The sequence below is a fragment of the Stegodyphus dumicola genome, chromosome X1, assembly GCF_044657685.1.
Source record: "Stegodyphus dumicola isolate Sdum_Otavi_A_Nest chromosome X1, ASM4465768v1".
In the NCBI taxonomy this organism is placed as follows: Eukaryota; Metazoa; Arthropoda; class Arachnida; order Araneae; family Eresidae; genus Stegodyphus; species Stegodyphus dumicola.
In genome coordinates this window covers 185298153-185323455 of record NC_140780.1, presented here as the reverse complement: position 1 = coordinate 185323455, position 25303 = coordinate 185298153, and the positions used below count along the sequence as shown (strand labels likewise).

Here is a 25303-nt window from a genome sequence, read left to right as displayed (position 1 = left end):
AAGGCAAAGCATATACAGTGAAATCCTTTTAAGCACAGTTTCCTAACCTCGATCCTTCCCACAGATAGACTAGAGGACCATTATGCTTCAGATAGATTGATAAATGATAAATAAAAGAATATAATCTGGAGGTTTTAAAAAGCGCAGGTAAAAAATGACAATGTTTCGTTCTTAGGAAAGCTATATATCTTAGTAAATGCCTCAGTCTGGGATAAAAACGAAGAGGAATGCTACGCTTTTAAACTGTTTAAAAGACTGTCATTTTTCTGATCACGTAAAAACCTTTAGCGGGGAATGCTGGGGAAGGAAGACTATCCTGAGTGTATGCGTCCGCGCGCGCACTTCCAGAACGACCTACCTACAAAACAGCAACAAAATCAATGACAAAAACCTTTTATAAAATTTGATATTATTACTAAAAGCGAAATCTGTTCTTGTACGCTGGTGGAAAATCAAACATTTCGACCACATTCGAAGTCTGTTGGAAAAGCGGTTATCCAAAATTCCTTTCACTGAATGTGGAGACACTGATTTTATTACTTTAACTCACTAGATATTTGGCCAGATGGAGTTTGTTCTTTTTTCCACTCAGTTCCGGCAAACCTAACGACCTTTTTTTTTTATTATTATTTTTTCGCAATTCTAGTAAACGATTTTCTTGCGCGCCCCACGAAATGATAATAGCCATCTGCTCTATTTTTAGCGCTCTGCACGTGACTGCTGCATCACGGTCGCTTAGTGTGGTGAATCTTAGCTCGTATTAGCACTTATTGGAATTTATTGCGGTGAACTTTGTTGCATCTTTATATTGTTAACGTTCACTAAAGTGCGCTTGAAGCTGTTCATAATTCTGGAAGAAATACCGGTTGAAATCTAACTTTGTGATAAAGGTTGCAGTTGCAGTAATTTATTTTTTTAGGTACAAAAATACGAAACACGCGCAAGTAACGAAACAAAAAATTTTGTGCCTAATATTTATTTCATTTACTATATCAGATGACATTAAACCCCGATTCTTTTGTTTGGATTACTTAATAATTCTTGTCTTTTAAATCTGCCTGTACTTTAACAGAGCATCATTCGATTAGCTTTTAATTGTCCCTTTAAATAATGAAATCAGTTCTAGCATCTAACTAGTGAAGACAATTTGCAGTGTCAAAGCGATATTGGTAGAAAATGAACGCTCATAGGCGTAGTCGATATTTAAAAGTTGCAGCACAGAATCAAGAATATTAACTTGCTTTCCTTAAATGATTGCAATTTTAAATTGAAAATACCCTATAAGGTATTTCTCCGGCTTTCTTAGCGTGCCTTCGTGGTGTAGTGGTCTGCATGCTGGGCGCGTATTCCAGAGGTCCGTGGTTCAATTCCCGGCGAAGGCGTTCCTCAGTTTTCATGACTCCTGGTATAAAAATATCCTAATTTCTCTACAACCCTAATTAAAAATTTTTATGAACTGATTATGCCATTGGCAATATATTAAGAGAAATGTATAAAAGATTAAAAAACTGCAATTTGATGAAAAAGGTCAAATAATTTCTTTTGATTTTTCAGAAAATTATGTTTTTAATTACATTTTCATCCCGTAACATATTTATTAAACGGGTTTAATTGACCTTTTGGCATCTATATTTTATATAAATTATTTTTTCACGCTTTATATGTAGCCTGTTTATTTCAAATATTATCAAATGGAAACTTCTTTCTGGGAGTTACTCTTTGTTATCTATTATAAATAAATTATCTAGACACTGCTGATTTTTCACGCAATTGTTAACGTCGAAACTACGGAAAGCTCATAATAATAACATGCAACATTCAAAACAACAAATAAATATAAAGTATAAATGCAGACAAATATAAAATAAATATAAAGAATTAAAATTAGATCGATAGATTAAGTATAAAAGACTTCTGTTTCAAATAAAAAAAGCATAAAATCAGACCAAAGGATTAACGAAGCGTTACTTTATACATTTTGAGATTCCCCTCTTTTCTCTGTTTTTGCAAAATTCCGTATTCTGAAAAGCTGAAATTAAATTTTACGAAAATGCAATGAGCTCTATGAACAGAGTTTGAAATTTATTATAATGTTTTCCTGTAACCTTTATACTTTAAATCGCTTAGTGAACTAGCCAAAATTTTTACACCCATTTCTAAGTCTCATGCATTAACATATTTCTTACTTTTCGCGTTTAAATAATTCTTTCGTTAAAAATTTATATTATATTTACCCCCAACTTGTTTGAATCTGAATCACAGTTCGGAATTTGTTCCTTTGATAAGCAAATGAATGCAGACTGCATATTGCATGAATGATTCTTTATGACTAAATTTTTAACTTATTTTTTAATATTATCTTTGGAATTTATTTTTTAATGGAAATGTTGAACTTTTATTAAGGAAAAGAAACTTTAAAAATTATTTCTGATATGCGAGTAATAAAAAAAAGTTTTATTTTCGTGTTAATCAAAATGAAAAACATCTAAAAATATACAGCATTATAATTTAAAATTCTGTGTCACACTTATGAAAGAGTTTCAGTCGATACGCTAAATAAAGTATTTATTTAACTTATAAAATAAAATATTTATTAAAATTAAGTATTTATAAAGTATTTATTTAGAGCTAAATGAAGTATCTTAGTCGATACACTTTATTTAGCGTATCGACTGAAACTCTGTCGACTGAATTAGTAATTTAATTATAATTAGTAATTTAATTCAGTGCTATGCTGTTGTAAAATTATCTCAGATAGATTTGTTGTCAATTCTCAAGTCATATATTATGTACTTAAACTTTTTAAGCGCATATTACTTTATCTAGAGAACTAAATTTGATACCGAACTCCACCATTTCGCTAATTTACTTAAAAGGTATTTTAAGTTAAAAGCTTTTTTTATGTGATAACTGAAATAGCATTACATTTTACACTACAGTAAAAAATTTTATCACCAAATTTAAAATTTAGAAAAATTCATAATTACTTCATACCGAATGAGACTGTTTGTAATTTTATAAGTCAGAGCTGAACGTAAGTCATTCATTTTTAAGACTTGAAGCCTTTAGCTGCGTGATTTCCGATCACTAGGTATAGTTATGTTCTTTCATCTATCTCCAGCAACCAACTGCAGTTATAGGAAATGCTGACCAAGGTAACAAACACTCGAGTATTTTTTGCTATGTAAGGCAACTGTTTATCCTCCCTCACCTTTTTTTTTTTTTTCTTGTTATTATTATTCTTTAAAGTAACGTCGTGCATGGAGCAGATGAGGGTCGGATTCCTCCCCATTTCCGCTGAGATCTGCACACATCAGGTCATCAGCAAATTTAGCGAACTTCTGAAATAGGCCGAGGGAAGCGGGAGTTCCTAGGGCGTGAAGACTGTCAACCACAATTCGTCTTAAATAGCTTTATTTCTTTGGGAATGTCTTACATGTCATATTTTCTTACAGGGTATCTTTAATGCATCCCTGAACAGCGATTGCAATACGCAATCTTGATAAGTAACTTGACAAATATACGTTTTGGGTGTGAGTGTCACAGTACTACTTTAGGGAAAAGGATCCAAATTAATATTCTATTTATTCAAACCTAAGTATTATCCTGGGCGTTCAAAAAGTATAATTCTTGAGCCTTTCACTTACATTTATTATATGCAACTACAAATATGTGAAGCGTTTATCCATGATAAGATAATAGTCAAATTCAAGTTCAAAGAGGATTTTGCTCTTGGGAGTATTTTAAGTAATAGTTATGCGCAGCTCGCTATTGTCTCATCGCAGCTGGTATGTAGTCTTCGGACGAAACGCTTCTCATAATCACACAGTCGCGTCTCGTCTTATACAGTATGCATATTAATTAAATGGAATTGATGTGAATTTCTTTCTAATATATAATATAAATTTCTAATATATAATATAAATTTCTAATATATAATATAAATTTCTAATATGTAATATAAATTTCTAATATATAATATAAATTTCTAATATATAATATAAATGAACACAGTTACTCTCTCAAATAAGTGATCACGATCTGTACTGTGAATTATAATGAATTGCGGAACACAGTACCAAGTTTGAAAAAATGAACTGATCCAAGAAACTTCAGATCATTTACAGTTTGGCACGATACATGTAATATTATTTTAGAAGTGGAATAAAAGCTAAACTTATATCAATGTAAGTATATTTTCCTTGTTTTTTTTTTTAAATAATGAAGAAAATTAGGATAAATTTTTAAAAAACATCATAGAATATTAAATGATATAAATTTAGAGAACAAGCTTTGGATATCTATCAGTTCCTATTTCTCTGATATTCATTGTTTCATATGCAGAAAGTATAAAACATTTCTAATCACATTTTAATATTATGCATCTGGAAATAAAGTAAAAAGATATTTCCCGTAAAAAGCTGGTCATCAGAATTTTCAATACGCTTTCATGCTAATGCGGAGTGAAAAGGACAGAGCGTAACTAAATTTTGCCTTAGAATACTACACTTAGGATACTTGTTTGAGAGTAGAATTAATTATTCATACAAAACTGTTTAATCTCCAAGTTACAGTTTTAGTTAATTGCTTAAGAAAACAAAAGCATTTATAACTTCAGTTATTCTCTCCAAGCAATCGGTTAACGTGCATTTAACACGCAAGAGCTAGTGGAAACACCTTCCCTTTTAAACATAACTTATCTAGTAATCCAGGAGTTTTCAAATGCATTTTGGATGCAGTGCAAAGAATATTCTAGTGCGAAACTCTAGAAAATAACTGCGTATTCTTAATATAACCTAGAAGTGAAATATTTCTTTCTTTCTTATCATAAATGGAGGCGTGATACATCCAAAGCCATCTGAAAAGGCAATGTAGTTATAGTATTTACTGCAAGTTGTGAACTTAGTTAAAATATTACAAGGTTAAGGACCTTCTAGAAACTTTCTATAAAAGAGATACAGGTTAGATATGAAAGAAGTACTCGTGGAAGGATCTTTTACTGATGACAGCATTGTCTTTCTTTATTTTCAAATTATTTGTCATGGTTTGCATTATTCTCAAAGATTTCTGTTTGCAGGTTTAGTATTAGGTAACATTCAGGTTTAGTATAACAGGTTTAGTATTCGCTACAGTTTATTCCGTGTTTCCTCTCTTTTAATTTATAATCTTTTTTGATCCTCAAGATTTCGTTTTTGTAGAAATATTTTCCCAGTTTCCTATCCACACTTATTAATGGATAGGAATTATTATTAATGGAATCATACCTAGAGATATTATGGAAGAATGTGTTAATCAATTTGAATGTTTGTGATCCTGTGTTAGAGACTCGTTTCACAGCCGTTGTTTGTTACACACATATCCTGTTAGCTTCATTTACTTCCTTTCTAAAAATGATTTTCTCCATTGTCTGATCTTATTATAGACTGCCTAAAGACAATTTTTCGATTTTCTGAATTTTTCTTAGAACAAATACAATTTTCTTTGTAAAAGTGTATAGAAGAACCAACTGCAGCCATAAACTTCGAAACGTTTAAGAGGCATTGATGAATACTTCCTAACAAACAAAAATCTATAAATTATTGCCTAAAATATGCAGATTAGATAAAATATAAATTAAACACTGAAAGAAATATTCACAAGAAGATCTGATTTGGAATAACTATAATGCTGTTATATATTAGGAAAGCTAAAGGATAAATCTGTCCCCAAAAATGTTGGAACTAATTATCCGAGTGATTAATTATGCAATTAAAATAACTAATGATATTCTCTCAGTATCTTCATCTACGTTTTCAAATCGATATCAGTTATTCACCAAGCGAATAATGCGCAATGGAATGTTACACCTGATTTTTTTCCGCAAACAGAAAGAGGAAAAATGCTTGGATAACACGTTAAAAAAGTGCTCCGTTATATGTAATCCATTACTCTTCAATCATTTCTGCTTCGCAGAAAAGCGAACAAGGATGAAGAATGATGAGTTGCACCGCTATAAATGCGATATCATTTGTCGTACGATCATCTAATAGTTTATCATAGGTCACAATATTCAAGAAACTTCCCTTTTGGAAATGGCTGCTATAATATCAAATAGTAGATATATTGTAGAACTATTACAGTAGCTTAATGTATGATGTAAACTCACTAAAACTAAAAGAAAAGCTCATCCTTGTTAGTAACTTGCAAAAATATAATTTCTTTAGCAATAAAAATGATTAATAAATGCTATAATTTTAAATAAAACGAATGACATATAGCAAATAACTAATGAAATGTGATATCTGATTAATTCTAATCAAAACCATTGTAAAGAACGAAATAAGTCTGGTAACTCCCAAGCGAAATTTAAATCCCAGTTTTTAGGTAAAATGAACCCCAATGTTTATGCGCATAAGCTTAAGAGCTTCAGTATCAAAAACCGCAACATTAACATTTAAAGGAAATGAAGTGTTATTCTCGAAGGAGAATGTCATTTCATCTGAGAATCGATAATAATAACAGAAAGATTTTCAGCAATGAAATGAATTTAACTTCAAAAAATACTGAAAACTATAAAAAACAAATTTTTACGTTTATAGAGACATCATGCTAAGTATATTTTGTAAAAGTTTTACATGCCCGTTTTGATATGAGCATAACCTGTTGTAAGGAATTATACCGCTGACTAAGAACACAAAATTAAATATCAAAACTAAGAACAGGAGTAAAACTACAGAAGACATCAAACTTTAAAAAAATTGTTTTGCACTACAATTTAGCAGTAAAAGTGTTAAATTCTGATTCAGTTTTAAGTCAATGAATAACTTTTTCAAGCGAATAATTTAAATTTTAGGACTGAGTTCAAGATATTAAGTATAGGCTTGTAGCGACATTAAGTTATTTGGAACCAAGAGTGATGAAAAATGAGCAATGCCCTCGCCGGGACTTGAACCACGGACCTCTCGATTACGCGTCGATTGTGCTGACCACTACACCACGAAGGCATGCTAAGAAGGCGAGAGAAATACGTCATAAGCTATCATTGCGCAAGATAGATATATAAATCTTTGATTTGAATTTTAAGTTAATACAGATTTTAGCTAAAATCACATATATATATGCATTTTTATAGCACTTATAATACTGCTTAAATAAATTAGGGGAATACTACTATATATCAAAAAACATATCAAATTTTCGATATTGATTAAATGGACTTGTATTCCCCATCTCAAAAATCGAGATGTGTACAGTTCTTGACATTTAAAAATATGTATATTTTTTAAGCATTACGTGCATTTCCTGTGTAAAATATAGTCAAAATTAAGATTTCGTGTAACTTTACTTATTTGTTTAAATTATAAAATTGGGCTTTAAATAAGAATCCTTGTCATTACAGTCAAACAAAGATTCAGTCAGGCTTAAAAAAATCTTCAAATTAAGCTTAGATTTATAAAAAAAATGTACAACAAACTCTCTGGAACTGATTTGCATAGTTTCATTTCCAGCAAAAATTAAAAGTTTGTAGTGTGCAGGAAGCCTAAATTTTGTGCTCTCATTAATGTTATGTGGACACTAAAATGTATTTTATTATTCTAACAGTAAAACAGAAGAAGTTTACTTTTATAAAAAATAAAAATTAAATAATAATTTTTATTTAATTCCAAACTTCCAAACAAAGAAGGTGTGATTCACTCACATGTAACACATCTATCTCCCTTATGAGAAAAAGGTGATATATGTATATTATTATACTTGTGAATTTCTATTAATACCTTTCAAAGCTACCCTTATAATCATTATATCTGAAAGATGTGGACTTAAAATTATGCTGCTTCACTCAAGTGAGCTTGAAACTGATTGAAGTTTAATTTCAAATTAATTTTATAAAAAGTTTCATAGGTGTGCTGAAGAGTTTGAATTCGATTCAGATTCTGTTCTTCATAAAAATTAACTTTCGTTATTTTGTTACTAAAGGAAATGAATATTAAACAAGAGGAGAGAGTCTGATTCTCACTTGAATGCATGGATGTTTATTATCACCTGAAAGCGCGACATTTGAACAATAAAATAAATACAAAAGGTTTTTTGCAAAGCAAATTAATAATAGATGTGAATATGGTTACTAAACAGAATAAAAGACAGCAGAATAAAACGATATCTGAAAACATGTTGCACTTTCGGATATATATCAAAAACATACAGTAAGTTAAGGTCAAGAAATTGCAATAATACTCTGACATGTGATAAACTTTCCATAAACATATTCTGTTATCTATATATAGTTAAAGATATCTGTGCATAAATAACTTCTTCAAAGTTTAAAGGGGAAAGCTTTTTAAAAATTATAAGTTCTATTTCCTCCGAACTGTACAGAAATACAGAATGCATTTACAAAATTTTAGGACTACATATTCTTTAAACAAATTTAAGTAAAGCTGTCAACAGATAATTGATAACCTTTATTACCATGTCATTTCAATTTGATCTTCTTAAAATACCGAGTGTTTACGTATAGCATTTTTTACGCAGTTAATTGTTTGCTTTGATCAGGTAAACATCTGCTGACATAGATTCGAAATTTGAGTAAAGAGTCGTAATGAAGTTTCGCGGCAGAGAGGGAAAAACAGGAATGAAAACATTTGAAATATTACGAAGAGCACACGGGAGTCAAGCATATGATCCAATGTTTTCCGTTGGTACAGAACATGAAGATGTTGATGAATCGAGAAGTAGTCATTGTTCGAAATCTCGGATATTGAGAAAGCTCCTCGACAAATGTTGCTGTCTCTTCGAATAACAGCTGATGTCACATGTATCCTCGAATGAAAGCTGATGAGCTGAATATCCGTAAAGTACTGTTCACAAAACGGTCTTGGAAAATCTTGAAAAAAGAAAACCTTATTCTCGTTTTGTCCTTCAGTCACTGACTGCAGAGCATAAAGTTAATCAAATACTTGCATGTCATGATCTGAACCAAATACCTGATTTTTAAAACAAATTCTGACTGAAGAGGAAACTTAGTTTTTTGCTCATGATCTTACGACTAAGCGATAATCACCTACTTGTGCTGGAAAATGTTTATCGCTGTCACTGGAACTTCGGTTTCAGAAATTTCGAGTAAATACCGTGTTGGCAGACTTTTTTTTATTGGAAAAAGATAATTAGCAAGGAATTTATTTCTGTGGGAAAGTTAAACTACATGTTTTATAGAGACTTATTGGATTTTATAGAGATATTCTGAAGAGAATTCAGCGTTGTAAGCGTCTGAAAAATCTTAATGGAATAATAACTGGCTTCTGTTGCACGATAACTTCGTTCTTTCCAAGCAGTTTCTTAGAGACACAAGCATCACAAATATCAACTATTTATTATCACATATGGATAGCAGCAAACCCATTTTTCATTTTTTTAAATCCCTCCTCAAAAGGCATTATTTTAATTGCATTGACATGATTAAGAAAATAGTAGCCAGTGACTTACTTATACAGTATTTCCAAAAGTTAGTTCTACGAAGAAATTCAAATAGTTGTACGAATGGGCGAAGCACTGCGTAGATATACAAGAGTCCCATACTGAAAGCTTTCTTATACTGTTGTAAAAACTGAGATCAGTATCGATAAACTTGGTTGAAAAGCTGAGAGAAAAGTTTAATACAGATTGTTGCTCGTTTCATGTGCAAGGGAAAATTAATATAAAACTATGTTAAAAAATCATAATAAAAATCAACTGCCTAAGTTATTAAAATAATGTTTACGTTCGAATATTTAAAAAAAAATATTTTCTTTACACCTACAAAGCCTTTGGTGAAAACAATTCATTCATGATGTAGCTAGCTGTCATATTCATATTTAGCGCTAAATAACTTAGTCCTAAACTTTGAATACACTCTATGTATACAGTTTTCGAAAGCTGTAAAATGTTTTTAAATGATGAATTTTTATTTGTCTGAAATATTTATATTATGCGCTTAGAATGGATGAGCTTCACTGAAATTGTATTTTGGTCAATAAAAACTAGTTTGCTCGACTGAAATATTTCAAATAACTTATTTATTAGTTCTTACAGCTTTGCATTCATATATTTGGCTATGAATATTTGCACGGGTATTATATATTGCAAGGGTAAAGAAAACATAAAGAACAAAAAATGTGAAATCTAAATGAAAATTATTATATGCTTTCTTTTTAAATTGAGTTGACTACAGTATAACTCAAGTGCATTTGCACTGCTTTTGAAACAATGACTGCGAATCCTATATCAGTTATATTTAGAACAGCTGCAATTTTTTAAACAGTTTAGAGCTATTAATTTAGTACATAGCTACGAGTATTTCGAGCGAAAGTTTTTTAGGGGAGGCAAAAGGAAGTATCAAAAACATAGGCTCAAGCAGAAGATGCCACTTCTTTCGCTCAATACGTAAGGTTCAGGGAAGCTGTGCTGCAACATCCTGTCAAAGACCACTCATCTTTGACAACTCTAAGAAAGGATATCCGGAGTAATTCTCATTTGTCTGGTCATACTGACAAATGAAAACGGTGTCTCATACTGACAGAGGACGCATAAAATTATTAAATTGCCTTGAATTTTTGAAATTAGGCTTTAAACATCAACTAAAAAATAAATAAGATAAATTTCCATTCAAACTAAAAAAAAAAAAAAAAAAAAAAAAAAAACCTTTGGCACTTCTCAGTGCTTAGAAGGAAAAAAACTTAATAAAAATAGCTCACAAATGGGGAGGGAAAGTAAGAATTTCTAGGAACATCATTTTATTTAATAACATAACATAGAAAATAGTATGTGCTGAAGAAATGAATCAGAATGTTCAAATAGTAATTATTTTGTTAGTTCGAGATGAACTGTAAATAGAATAACTATCACATAAAAATAGTGTTTTACTCTGAATATTGGATACAAAAGTATATTCTTTCTTCATTTTCTAATAGTTTAGAAGTGGGAAAGGGAAATTTTAATATTAGATGCGAGACGTTAGCATTAAAAGGAGACATTCAGTAGATAGTTAGCGTAAATTTAATAAAACTTCAGAAGCGAGTTCTATTTTGTGTCCCCGCATTCTTACTTTTGGCATGTTTGATAAGAATGTTGCCAAACTCTTTTCATAGTTGCTTTGAAAAATGTCGCAGGTGAAACTCTAAGATATATGAACAATTTAAAAAATACACTTTTCTGAAATACATCCTTCCAGAGATAGAACTTCCACAGTGTTCCGTTATGTATGCCTTAGCATGTTCTTTCAAAACATTGGCGTTTTATCTTCCTAGTTACTGCTGCTTCCGAATTCAAAGAGGGCTTAGAAACTGATGCTAGGATTTCTCTGCTCCGTTTATTCCCTTGAAGCGGTCTCGGGATTCAAAGCTCTTGAATAAGCTTTGCAAAGAGACGCTAAGAATATCAACTTTCAGTTTGGCCCAATTCGTGAGACGGAAAAAAAATATTTTAAAGAATGGCCAAAATATGAGAGAGTTTTAAGTAGAAAAGGAATTTACACGAATATATACTATATGCAAAAATCATCTCCGTTATACAAATACTCAAGAACTTTAAACACTCATCATTTCTTTTATAAGCAGAAACAAATCTAATATATAAAAATCATCCGAAAATAATACAAAAAATTAAATAATCATAAAAAAATTCTGAAAGCATTCAGATTTTATATTACACCCAAAGGGGGCGTTTTTTTAACGTTTTGTGTGTTACCTTTATTTATTAAATATATTCTTCTTACTTAAACCACAGAATTTAATTCAACAGTAATATCACAAAATATTTAAAAGAGCACATCTTTAGAATTTCTGATACCGAATTTCGCGCGCTGGAGATAATTTTTTTTTTCGTACAGTATTCCTATTGCTCGCTTTGAAATCGTTGAGTTTGTTAATAAAAAAACTCATGATTGCTTTACAAAATATGGAACAGATAATAAAACAAATTCTAAATTCCAAATTTTGGCTTCCAGATGTCCATATTCGGGAGGAGACGTACGTTATTTAAAATTTAACAGCTCTAGGTACCGTTGTTTTATCACAATGTGAGAAATAGAAACATATATACATTTATGCAAATTCTTCATTACTTAATTTCGTTAAATATAATACAGGGCTCTAATATTTGGTGGCAACAATTTAAAAAGTGATTCGCCGTTTATAGTGAATCAACGCAAAATGCCAAGACGAAATTAATTAATAGCCCTTCCGGGAAAATTGCCCCATTGAGCTACAAAATGAAATAAAAGGCTAAAAAAATCTGAAAGGCCTTCACATTTTACATTACGCCCAAAGGAGAAGTTTTTTAACGTTTTGTGTGTTACCTTTATTTATTAAATATAATTTTCTTCGCACTTAAGCCATAAAATTCAATTCAACAGCATTATCGCAAAACAAGTTTAAATTGAGCATATCTTTCTTTAGAATTTCCGTTAAACAGTCTTGCGCGCTAAAGATTTTTTTTTTTTTTTTTTTTTTTTTTTTTTTTTTTGGTACAGTGTTGCTCTTGCTTGCTTTGAAATCTTTGAGTTTGTCAATCAAAAATTCGTTAGTGTTACAAAATATTAAATTGACAATAAAACAAATTCCAAATTCCAAATTAGGGCATCAGATGCCCATATTTGTTGGAGGATTACGCTATTCAAAATTTGATGGATCAAGGTACCGTTTATTATCACAATGCGCGAAACACACATACATTTATGCAGATTCTTCATTATTTAATTTCTTTAAATATACCACAGGGCATTAATATTTGGCGGCAACAATTTGAAAAGTGAAACGGACATTTAAAAATTTTCGACGCAAAATGCCAAAACGAATAGCCCTTCTGGGCTAAAAAACAAGACTATGTTTAGAATATTTAATTTATAACGAATATAAATATTGACAACATTTTCCCATTCGTATCCCTGAACATGGAACATCCAGTCTTCTCGAAATGTTATCTCTTTTACATGCATAATTTAAAAGAAATATCAAAATATTCTTCTGATAGTGATGTCAGCGTTCACTATTTAAAGAACTGAATAGTATTCTTACCATCCACAGGAAAAATATTTAAAATAATGCTAAGCCTCCTCTTTCAAAGATCAAATATTTCCTGTTTCAAAGAGCTTCACTTCGTCGCAAATTAATTATAAGTAACATTTGTGGCTTCGCTTATTGATGCAACACAGATAATCAAATAGCATCTCCAAAGGGAATATAAATATTTATTGTCACGCTATTGAAATCAAGAGCATTATTAATTAATTATCCCCATCTTTAATCCTCGGTACATTATAGGTTGAATCTAAAGCGTCACCTGAAGCATAGCTCTATTCCCATTGCACATAGTAACAAATCTCTTCAGTTAGAAAAATTCAAGTCAAAAGCTCATTTGCTAAACATAATTAATACCTTTTAACCCTTTCGATTTAGTTTGTATGTTTAATATCATCACATCGTTTCTTTCATGACGTATTTTCTGCGCGCATTAACAAGCAAAACTGAGGTTAATTGATTCCAAAACCTTTGTGGATGTATCTAAATTCGTTTGTGAACTTAAATTCGAATATTTATTCTCGTGCTTAAAGTTAAACAAATGGAAATAAATTGTTCTAAAGAACGGAACACATTATTAGTTTCATAACTTGTGAAGATAAATATTTTTCAAATATTCAGATCAGAAATTTCAGTGAAATTAGGATTTTCAAAGTGATTGTTTGAAATATATTAGCTGAGAAGCTTATTTTAAAAATAAGATGTATAGCTTTATTTGTATACATTGTAAAAGTAATTTCAAGCAGCTCAAAGATTTAAAATAAATAGAAATTTCCTTCAACATCTCATTTTTTGGATCATTAGCTGTTGGTTCATTTCTGCCCCTTATGTAATAACGAGTTTATTTGCCTCCCAACTGTTATTGAGCGAGATTTTGTCTTTCCCTCTATAACTATTGTTTAATTTAATATTTCGAAACTCTGATTATAAATGTATTAACTCATGTTTATTGTCAATGTAAATTTGACAAAACTGAATACCTCAGTCTATAATACAAGATGTAAGTGTGTAACAGAAGCAAGAGGAGCTAGATTTCCGAGCAGAAATCTGTTTCTTTTAAAGATAAAACTCTTAAGTAATGACAATTAATAGTACATTTTCTTTGGCTGCAATGACAAAACAAATACTACAGACTCATTTTCTATCTGAAAGCAGAAACCTAAAACAAGCATTAGGACAACAGAGTTTTATTTAAAACAATTATTTTAGAATCAGAAATTCTAATAAAAAAACAAATATCTGACATATAGCTTTAAACATATTATGTTATAGTAATTCAGTGATTTGAAATTTTGAATACAATCTCAGAAGCATAAAAAGTAATTTTAGGTAACGTTAATATCTTTGCTTTTCATTCCTTTTGACTTAGCCATATTCACTTACAATCAAATATATACAAACAGATCAAAAATACGATATTTATACGTTTCAAAATCAGTGTTTTGATTATCGCATTTAGTATTAGGTCTATATATACAGGGTGGTAGATTACCTAAATATAAATCACCATATTTAAAAAAACTACACAGCTTCGAAACTATTTTTAATAACAAAAACTCTGAAATCTCCTGTATCCGTTTCTATGATCCGTTGTTTTTTCTTTTCCTGACATTTGCGTTTTCAAATCTTTAAAACAATCCTAGAAATAAATACCGCTTTGCAAGCATTTTCCAGTAAATTTCTGCTGATTTTTCATATCGGTTGCTAAAAATAGAGGTGAAGGTATACTTTAAAGAGAGGAAAAAGATATTTCTTATTATAATTAATGAGCATAATATATGCTAAAATTTGGTACATTTATTTGTAAATAGTAGGTAATAATGTACGCTTCAATCATGTCATATGGATGGTTAGTTGTTCTGTCAAACTCTATGATCCATTGGAATTTGAGAAAAAAATGCGACACGTGTTGGCAGTTACATATAATAAGATAATAACATAGAGCTACTTTTGTATTCCATATGACCTTCACAGCTCATCAAAGAAAAGTAATTACAAGAAAATCACTTACTTTTTGATCCGAAGCTGAAACATATGACAAGGACCATAGTCGGGCACAACAGAGCAGAGTCGGGCATGGTAATTTAAGCAGTCGTTTTCTTCCCTGCTTTGTTGACATGACTGTCAGTATTTACACAGTGTTCTAGTTAAGCATAGAGATTCCTTTTTGACCCTGAAATTATACAATCCGATCTCTGAAACCTTTTATGGCAATTAAAAAGTTCCTGCAAACTTTCTGTTTCAGCTGTTAACATTTAAGACATGTTAAAAAAAATTGCTATTTTTCAGTAAAAGAGAAAAAGATGAATAATAAAGGTAATGTAAAAAAAGAAGTGGGCCCTTTGAAGAAGTGCCTCAGAGTTTGTTTGCAGTTGAAAGCATTTTACAGCAATGGAAAAGTAAATAAATAAAAGATCACATTTACATAGCGCGAAATGACGAAGCAAGAGCCGAAATGTTCCGCGCCTAACGTGTTTCTGCTGCTGCTTTTGGCATAAAGTTACATCTGCGTTTCCCCAAGTCGCCAAGATGTACGGAAACGTCGCCACAGTAGCCGTGGTATCTGTGACGTAAACGGGCAGCGAAACATTAAAAAGCACAAAAGCGCTAATAGGGATGGATGTAAGCACTGTTTCAAAACAAGCTTTTTAGACGTTTTATAATAAATTTCAGCATTAGGAAAATGTTAAAGAAAAAATTTAGAACTATTAGCGTAACTGTGTTTTTATCATTTAAATTCGTATCCAAAAATAAAATACATTTATAAACATTTACATTTACTAAATGTAAATTTTAATATTCGTTTGTTATGCTGTTATTTCTGACTGAACTTTTTTATTTAATTTGACGCACAGTGGAAGTATATTCCTTTCTATTACATTAGTCTTATATTTTTTATCTTTGTTTCAAAGAAGCATATTGCACATTTTCGAAATATAAAGCATGTTAAGCAAATTAAATGGAGAAATAATCCATAATTTATTGACATCCGTAAAAAGTCTCAGTTTTTGGAAAAACTTACGTATGATTTGCAACAAGGTATCAATCATATTTATTATTTTCTTATTAAAGGGATTTGAAAAAAAAATATGCACTAAGTTAAAGGTGAAAATTATCAATGAATAAAGCATTGTATTATTTAAAAAAAATTGGTTTTAAAATTATTTTTACTTCATAAACTGAAGATTATATAACGCCTTTTTCCATATTAAATATGTGCATAGAAAGAAAGATCTGAGTTATCTCTAGGATTTGAAACTCCGGTCGAACTGCCAAAGTTTAGTGACTCGTAAGACCTCTTGAAATTAGGCTGATGAGATACTATGTGTTGAACAATATGTTAAAGAAAATAAAAGAGAAATATTCGTAAATGTAAATGTGTGCTGAATTACAGATTTACATGCTTGGTAAATGAGTCAAACTTATCTGTAAGTCATTATGAAATATAAGAAATGTAACATAAAAGCATTAGTGAAGAAAGAAATGGCAAACTATATCACTGTAATCTAAATGTATAACATTAGGAATATCTGCTGTTTATTCCAGTACTGCTGAAAAATTTTATAAGCATTATAAATGAGGTATATTATAAATCACATGAACTAGTTGTATTATAAATTGCAACACTTAGAAATAGTATTAGCAAGATTTGGCGAGCATTTTTCTTTACAAATAATTTCAAATAATTATGCCTGAAACTAGATTGGAAAATAAACTGCATATTAAAGATGAATCTATACCAAGGTGTTAGAAACATCTTTTGCTAAATAGAGTTATGCTGCAAGAGTTAATGAAAATTATCAATTAAGTATAAATTGGCGTAAATACTATACAACAATATACAAACTCTACATACATGAAAACCTAAATATAATACAAGAATATATGAAAAAGAAAAGGATAAAGAGTAACTTAAATCATCAAGATATGAAGATAAGGGAGTTCGAAATTTTTTATTAATTATTAAAATGCTGCAGATGCTCGTAATTATCATCTCTTATGAATTAAATATGTATTATAAATCAAGTGTATGCCAAAGTAAAAAAGAGTAAGGTCCGGTTAAAGTATTAAGTGCGCTGTAAGTCCGATGTTTGAGAGGTCAGTTTTATGTATATCATCAACCTATCATTTTTATGTATGTTAAAACTAATATCGATCTATCTAGCTATATATATCTCTCTATATATATATAGCGCAAGACGGGTATAAAATTTGCTTTTAATTTTAGCCACTTATTATATTTCTTTATATATATGTGATATTTTGGCAGTCGTGAAGCTCGGAATCAAAGTTCAGGCGTGGTTTTAGCAATGTGGCAAGGCGATATCCAAAGAAGACACACAGAGGAATTTCACTTTTAATTGCACATTTTTATTTAATTCAAATAGCAGATCAATTTCCTTTTCCGACGAAGTTCTCCAAATTAGATATTCAATAATAAGTTACTAAGTACGATTAAATTTTGACTTTCTGCGTCATAACATTTTAACAAAGAAAGAAAGATGAGAAGCGCAGTAGCGTCGACCCTAAAGGTTCAACGAGAGGAAAGCTTCTGACTCAAAATGGCGGGCACTCAGTATTTATAGTAGCGTTTATGTAATAGGCGTGAATGTTCTGGAAGGTACTGGTCTAGGGGGAAGATCCTGAATTGCAGAAAGTTAATTAAAGGTTGCGTGTGCGCGTAGAGCAAAGCTATCGTATTTTTTATATTTTACATCTCCCCCCCCCCTCAAAAACAAGAGGCCGGGTGAGCAAAGCATTAGTAGATTAGTGAAGCAAGAAGTATGAGGAAAGACATGAAGAAACATCCAGGACATAGCTTACAGGCTTTAACTATGTCCCATCATAAACCATGATCTTTTCTCATATAAGTATAAAGTTTTTGAATTATACAATTTTACAATGATTTATAAATAAACATCTAGCTAAATTTTTTATGGAAGAATAATAATAAATAAATTAGAAGCATAAAAGTCCTGAGTTTTTCTCAAAATGTCCATTAAGCAGTCCTTTCATAAAAATAATTGAAGTCGAATGAGATACTTTTTAAAAGACTCTTGATGCCAGTAAGTCCAGCTTATTTTCATCTTGTGAACTAACAAGTTCACAAGCATTATGCAGTTTTTCCAATAAATATGATTCAATAATAATTTTTGAATAGAAAATGTTTAAATTTTTTTTTTCATATAAAACTTAGAAAATAGACAATCTATACAATTTATTAATAATGTATTATGTGCATTCATTCTTCTCATCGTAGGTAATTAACAATACATTTACATATTTGAAAACAGTTTAAAAATTCAATGCAAAACATTACGATACAATTCAATTACTGAAAGTCATAATCAGGAAAGATGAATGGATGGATGGATTATTCAATTATGGCAAAGCACACGAGGGCTATCTGCCTAAAGGGCTATCTACCTTTCGTGGAGGACTTCTTTTCATTGCACTGAAGTTTCGCCTTGGATGGTGAAGAACAGAGTAGAAACTTCTATTAATCGGGATTCCTACTCTGTCGACAGGTTTTGCTCGAACTGTGTCAAAGTAATCATGAGGATATTAAACGGATCCCGAAATATTTTACAAATTGACATTTAAATTATATTTCAAGTTAAGAAATTAAGTTGTGAAAAACTCGGGAGGAGGCTGGAAATTGTTGAAAAACTATAATGCCTCCGTCCGAAGTTCAACACGGGCCTTTAGATAACCGAATCTATGAACTGATTATTACATTGCAGCAACTCATCGGAGGAATGTCTTTAATGCCCTGTCTAAATTTTTGCATTCTTTCATCGCAAGCTTAAAGCGAATGCGTAAATATAGATGGCCTCTTAACGGGTCAAGTCTTTAGTGCCAAATTATCTCCTTCCCTCCATTTTAATTTGGATGACAGTACATGGAGATCTAAAAAAATTGGCAGCAAATATCTTTGAAAAAAAGAGCGTTGAAGTTTCGTATCAAGGAACATGAATCTTATGTCAAAAAAGGGGAAATTAACAAGTCTTCAATAGCGTATCATAGCTGGACTTTTAACCATAATTTTGATTTTGGGTCTGCAAAAATCATCCAAAAGGCTTCTTCCATAGGCGAATTGGATTTTCTTGAGGCTTTTCACATTCACAAAGATTTAGAAAGTTTAGTTAATGATTTGAAGTCCAATCCAGTCCTTCCTAATGCCTTTAAAATTCTACTATCTTAATTCAATTATTTTTGCCGATAGATGGCGTTACCTCCTCGCACTTGGTACTACCAGAGGGTATAAAAATCCGTTCAGTGGTTGCTTTCCATTATTTGAAGTTCAGATTTTGAGCGTAATGTGCATTTGCCCCTCGCTCCCTATTTTAACTTCGCTAATATTTCTTTATGCCTGATAAGACAGCCTGGCTCAGTAAAAGTAGGCGGCCAGTGCAACTCTGATTAAAAATCTAGTTATAACCACGTGCAGTGCTGATAAGCACCACGTGTTTCTGTGATTCCTATTTTCTTCTTTCTATGTATTTCTTTCTCCTGATGAGGAGGGACCTTTAGCTGCCCTCGAAATCGATTGAGTGTTTCATTATACCTACGCTAAATATAAGGTTGTTTTTTACGATTTTGATTATCTTTGAAAAACTTATCGCTTCCTTCGCTTGATCGCCTCACTTATCTTTTATCGCCTGGAATTGAACCCCTTCGAATTATTAAAACGATGTGTTAAACATCACATGGAAAAAAGGCATTTTATTCTCTGTAAAAACTCTTTGAGTTTAGACAGTCTAAAATCTTTTGTAATTCATGGGCACATAAAATCAGCGAATAGCAGTAGTTTTTAAATCAGAATCCTAGCGAAATAAGCTCCCTTCAAGGATATGCTTTTGTATGCTTGTTTACTCCATGTTTATAGTAGCAACTAGTCCATCTAGAAGAATTCTTAGTACACGCATTTCTTCTGAAGTAGAGCTAAATTTGCCGCAATAAATTAACTACCTTTCTGAATTTTATGAAAATAATCGTACCACCTTTGGTATAAATTTCCTTCCTACTTCTGATTTTTTGCTAGAAGATACGAACTTAAAGTAATTATATTCGTTTCAAAAGACATCTCAATTAAAGTAAATAATTAATGCTTATGAATAAAGCTTTTACTGCAGTACGAAACGTTGAATGAATTTTACTTTATGACGTTATCGGCGATAAAACACGCCTTATGGCATACTAGCCCAATGTTTGGGAAGCGCAAAACTTGGTAACCCTCGTACGCATGCCATGAAGGTTCACGCGGGACAGTTCGGAAAAAGGGGTTCCAATTTTCAGTCCCCTTTTTGTCTCGGTCCTTCCGCTTACATCTTCCTTCCCGTATTTTTTCATTGTTTACTGAATTTTCAATGCGCCTTTTCCAATATCTGTAAAATCTCGTAAGCTACTTCAAGGTAACGCTAAGCTACTGCTTCACGAGCTTTATTATCTGAAAAATGCCTGAGATTGAAAATTACGAAGCACACACATACTCAAGAAATAATTACGTCGGTAAACGTGACAAAGAATACGTGTGTTTCCTTAATTCTAATTACCTTCTAAATAACCATAAACCTTATTTTTCGAATGGACGTTGCCATGTCAACTTAATGATGCTTAGACTTATAAGCGTGGATGAAACGAAAATGAGATTGGAAAAGGAGAGCAGAAGATAATTGCAAAAATTCTATTCTAATTACAGTTTCCAATCTGGATGTTAATTTTGTATAGGCAGAAAATGTCTGATATTATTCCTATTTATTTTTTGTATTAAAATGAAAGTTATAAAAAAAACTATAACACACTTCCCAAAATTCTAATGGTTGTAGAATGTGTGAAAACGTTTTTGGCTTTGACCTCAAAAACTACCTCGAACATTTGAAATTGAGCATTCTAGTCACGACTCAAAGGCTGAGTGTTGGCATATCTAAGTCACGTGACTTAAGCAACTATTCGTGCTGGCTGTGCATTCTTGCTGGCTTCTAAAATATACAGCAACATTTTTATTACCTGAACTAAGTGAACCAATTATTGATGGATTCCGATAACTTACTTGTTAGGATAATTTCGAATAACATATTTAAAAACATTTCTATTTTCGAAAATCATAATTTGTATTTTAACGAAGTAAAAAATTATTTTAAGTATTAAACAGCTATTAATAATTATGACTACACGACAGTAAATTTTATATTTTAGGAAACGAAGAGAAAGAGTGTAATACCTTTAAAGCAGAGTTAACTCGAAACATATTACTTGCTGTGTTGCCTTTCTTCTAAAGAATTGATGATTATTTCATCTGTCTTTCATTCAAAGGACAGTTCTTTTCCATTTAGATATAAGTTTGGTATAACACACTCACAAAGATTTTCCGTCCAAACCAAAAAAAGACTGAAATAGACTGAAAAAAGCTAAGTCTAGGTATGAGGTAGAGACAGGATAGCACTAGTGAATATGAGAAATCAGATTCAGGAACAAAAATATAGAATACTACGGAAAGAAGGATCGAACTTTACCAAAGAATTTCACTCCCGAAATTTCCTACGATATCTGTACAAGCAAGTTTTAACAAGTTCGGGTAACTGATCATTTTGATAATCAGTTATCGAATAAACGAGTCTATTTCCATAATATAAGTCAACTGGCAATCTTGAGAGTAGGGCTACGCTCTTAATTTGATAACCTTTCTTCACTTGCAGGACTTGGAATAAATTAGCTGTCTTAGAGGTCTAGAGTTATGTTTGAAAAATGACTTCTGTTATAAGGTATTTCTCCCGTCTTCTTGGCATGCCTTCGTGGTGTAGTGGTCTGCCCGCTGGGCGCGTATTCTAGAGGTCCATGGTTCGATTCCCGTAAAAGGCGTTGCTCACTTTTCATCTCACCTGCTTCCAAATAATTCTAATGTCTCTACAAAGGCTCCCGAACTAATAGGGTGTTCAGTGATGATTATCCACACCCACACCAAAGATCCACACCCAAGAATTGGCGATTGGGTCCCTAAAAACCCCAGTCGCCCTTTAAAAAGGGGGAGTATATAAGGTATTTCTCAAGCCTTCTTGGTGTGCCTTCGTGGTGTAGTGGTCTGCACGCTGGGCCGGTATTCCAGAGGTCCGTGGTTCGATTCTCGGCGAAGGCATTGCTCCTTTTTCATCTCACATGCTTCCAAAAAAACCTAATGACTCTATAGTGTTAATGGCACTGTTACTATTAACAATTTTAACGACCGGAGTTTTCCCGAAACTTTTTCAACAAAAGTTAGCTTAATGGAATCTCATTTCCTATGTTATGGTAGTGTTTGTTAGTTTTTAAAACTTTTCTCCCTGCATTTCAATTTCATTAATATAAAAGAATATTGTTTTAATTTCATTTTGTTTTCCTTAAAAAATACATCAGCTTTATAAAACAGTTTCCTATAGGGGTTAGAATCCGTCGCTTTTTCAGTCTATTAATGAATATTTTACCAACTGAACAATAAATACTAACTCCTTTCTTTCTTCATATAATTGAGAGACTGGAATATTTTTCTAGTAATATCCTATTAGTTATTTATAGTATTTCCGCATTTTCAATAATGGCTATTAAAGCTATTTATAGTATTATTACATTTCTAATAATAACCTGAATCTTCGTATTAGAAGATCATATTAAATAAAGATTTTAATTTATTTTGCTGATTTAATGCGTAATAAATGAACGTATTTGTAAAAGCAAAATTGATCATATTTTTATAATGTATATGAAGATATATATTTAATTTTTAAAAAATTCAAAATAGATATTGTATCATATACATATGTCATACATTGATGCATTATTATAAATAATTTTTGCTTTCTCATATATTAAGAATCGAGTGCACATGAGCAATTTCTAAGATCCGCAGCACTCCCAAAAGGTGAAGACTATTTTCTTGCACTTGACGTTAAAAACAAACATTAACTTATGCTTTCGCATTTCTTCAGCTGTTACGCTACTGAAACATTTGTCATCAGCTCAGCCAAGCAAATTGCAGGTTATCAAAGGCGTTGCAATTTCATGGTTCCTAAAATATTAAATTTATCTTTGATATGAAAATGTTGTTTAATTGATATTTGCTTAAGTTTCTTAATTTAATGAGAGATGTGAAAGAGATTTATGCCCCTCTTACTAATTTGCAACTTTATATGATATTTAATTGATGCATCTAATAAAGTAATTTAAGGTACATCTAATTGGTGAAATTCATGAAAATTTTCATCATTATTGCAATTAGTTTTAAGTATTTCTAACACTATACATTGAATACCTCCTTTCTGAATAATTGCTTATTTGCTGCTTAACAATGAGTTTGCTTATTTCATTTATTCCCATTAAAAGCAGCGTTATGCAATTTTTATAACTCACAGTATTTCAACTTCATTTAGCATTAATTTAAACATATATACATCGCTCATCAAAACTAGAGTATAATAGTTTTAAGTGGAAAATTTTACAGAGACAATAAATATAGCTTTAGACATAAGTGTAGCAGCAAATACCAAATGATTGATTGTCGTCATAATAATTTCATTGAATGCTTAATATTTGCATTTAAGATGCATTTGGGGTCCATATTCTCAAACAGCGGAAGCTGCCTTTGAGTTTAGCACTCTTTGATTTATTAGTATTACACTGCGCTAGAAACTTTTAAACTATTTTGCACTATGTTTAACCATATCGTATAAATACAGTTTGCTAATTTATACCGTATTTACTGGTTATAGAAAATGCTCAAAGACGGCCAAACACAGTAAGCTGTCGCAAACGCTAGAAGTCAGATTTACAAACTTTGGAATGAGTTCTAAAGTATGTAAAGAGTCGTAAACGTAAGTACAATCTAAAACAATCGTAGATGAAAAACTGCTCTAAACAAATTGTTAGTTTTAATTGTTAGCTAAACTCTTAGTCTTTACTTTCTTTCTTTCCACCGACAGCGAGGCAGCCGGTCCACTGCGTAGTTAGCATATCGGCCAGGTAGCCCCGCTGACGGAAATAACTTGAACAAAAAAAAAAAAAAAACACTTATAAATACAGATTGTGCTCAAGACGACTGCTGGGGGCAGTGCAAACAAATGCTGGACGAAGACGATAGTGCATGATGGAAGAAGGGTGCATTGCGGGTGTGAAGAACAATTTCAGTTACATATTTACAGAGTTATGGATAGGTGGTTACAAATACTAAAAGTAATAAGAAGTAAAATACTAGAAAGTAAAGCAATACATAAAATAAGGCAAAATACATATTTCAAGGTTCATAATTCAAGGTTTACAGTTCAAGGAGATAAATATATACAGGGAATAAGAAAAGCCGAATTTGCTAACTTAAGATAAAATTAGTTCACTACAGGTACAGAGCATACAGGGGCTGTGCTGGTGACGAGGATGGTGGCTGAGAATTACTCCAGCCTGTCTGAGATTTTGCGTGCAATGTTTATGCAATTGCATATGCGTTTCAATGCATTGTGATTTTTTTGAAGTAACTGTTAGTTTTAATTATCAGTAGGAAATTCTGTAAGAGAGATGCCCTCATTTTCTGCGTGGATATGGTAATAAACAAAAACATGTGCGGCGCATGTTTGGAGTAGAATTGCACACTTAGATATCACTGTTATGTCATGAACGGTGTTAACGAATAAAATCTTCGTAAAGTTCACTAGCAAAGGATTACACTTAGATAGGCATGCTGAGAAATGACGATCAGTTCCATTCAGAGACGAAGAGCAATTGAGGAATTTTCATTTGGCCTGAGTTTGCAATAATTATTCCGTTTTACTCGAATAGCCTCCATTTGATGGAAAGGAATTTTGATTAGAGGAAGCATGAATATTAGTGATTTTAATGAGATCTGTGAAGTCAGCAATAATTCATTGATGTTACGAAAAAGAAATTTTTGCTATTCTTAAATTGTCTCAGGCGGAATGTCTTTCATTAGATGAAAGATAAGCGTGCTAACATATACGTTAGAAAACGTGGTTATGGAATGCATGAGCCAAACAACAAATAAACTCCAGTTAAATCTGAGAGAATATACTTGAAATGACAAGAAATGATGAACTGCTGGCCGTCAACCATTTCTGCGGAATTCTGCTAACACATAGCATACTCTTGAACAGGAATAAATATTGATAATACATGAATTGGGTAATCTCAGTTGAACTATATCACATATGTCTGCTATTAGTATAAAATTTCACGGGAATTACCCCGGTTATGAATGTTTTAAGCTAAAAAATATTTAACGTGTCCTTGCACAG

At 31.4% G+C, this 25303-nt stretch overlaps 1 protein-coding gene across 2 annotated transcripts in view; it reads right to left on the bottom strand.

Moving 5' to 3' along the window:
- LOC118185151 (E3 ubiquitin-protein ligase PDZRN3-like) overlaps positions 1-15493 on the bottom strand; it is a 290073-nt gene extending 274580 nt beyond the window's left edge. For both annotated transcript variants that reach the window (XM_035354958.2, XM_035354959.2), the window contains exon 1: positions 15043-15493. In XM_035354958.2, coding sequence (XP_035210849.1) covers positions 15043-15150 — 108 coding nt within the window. In that variant the 5' untranslated portion in view covers positions 15151-15493. The remainder of the gene's footprint in view (positions 1-15042) is intronic.
- Between the last annotated feature and the right edge of the window lie 9810 nt (positions 15494-25303).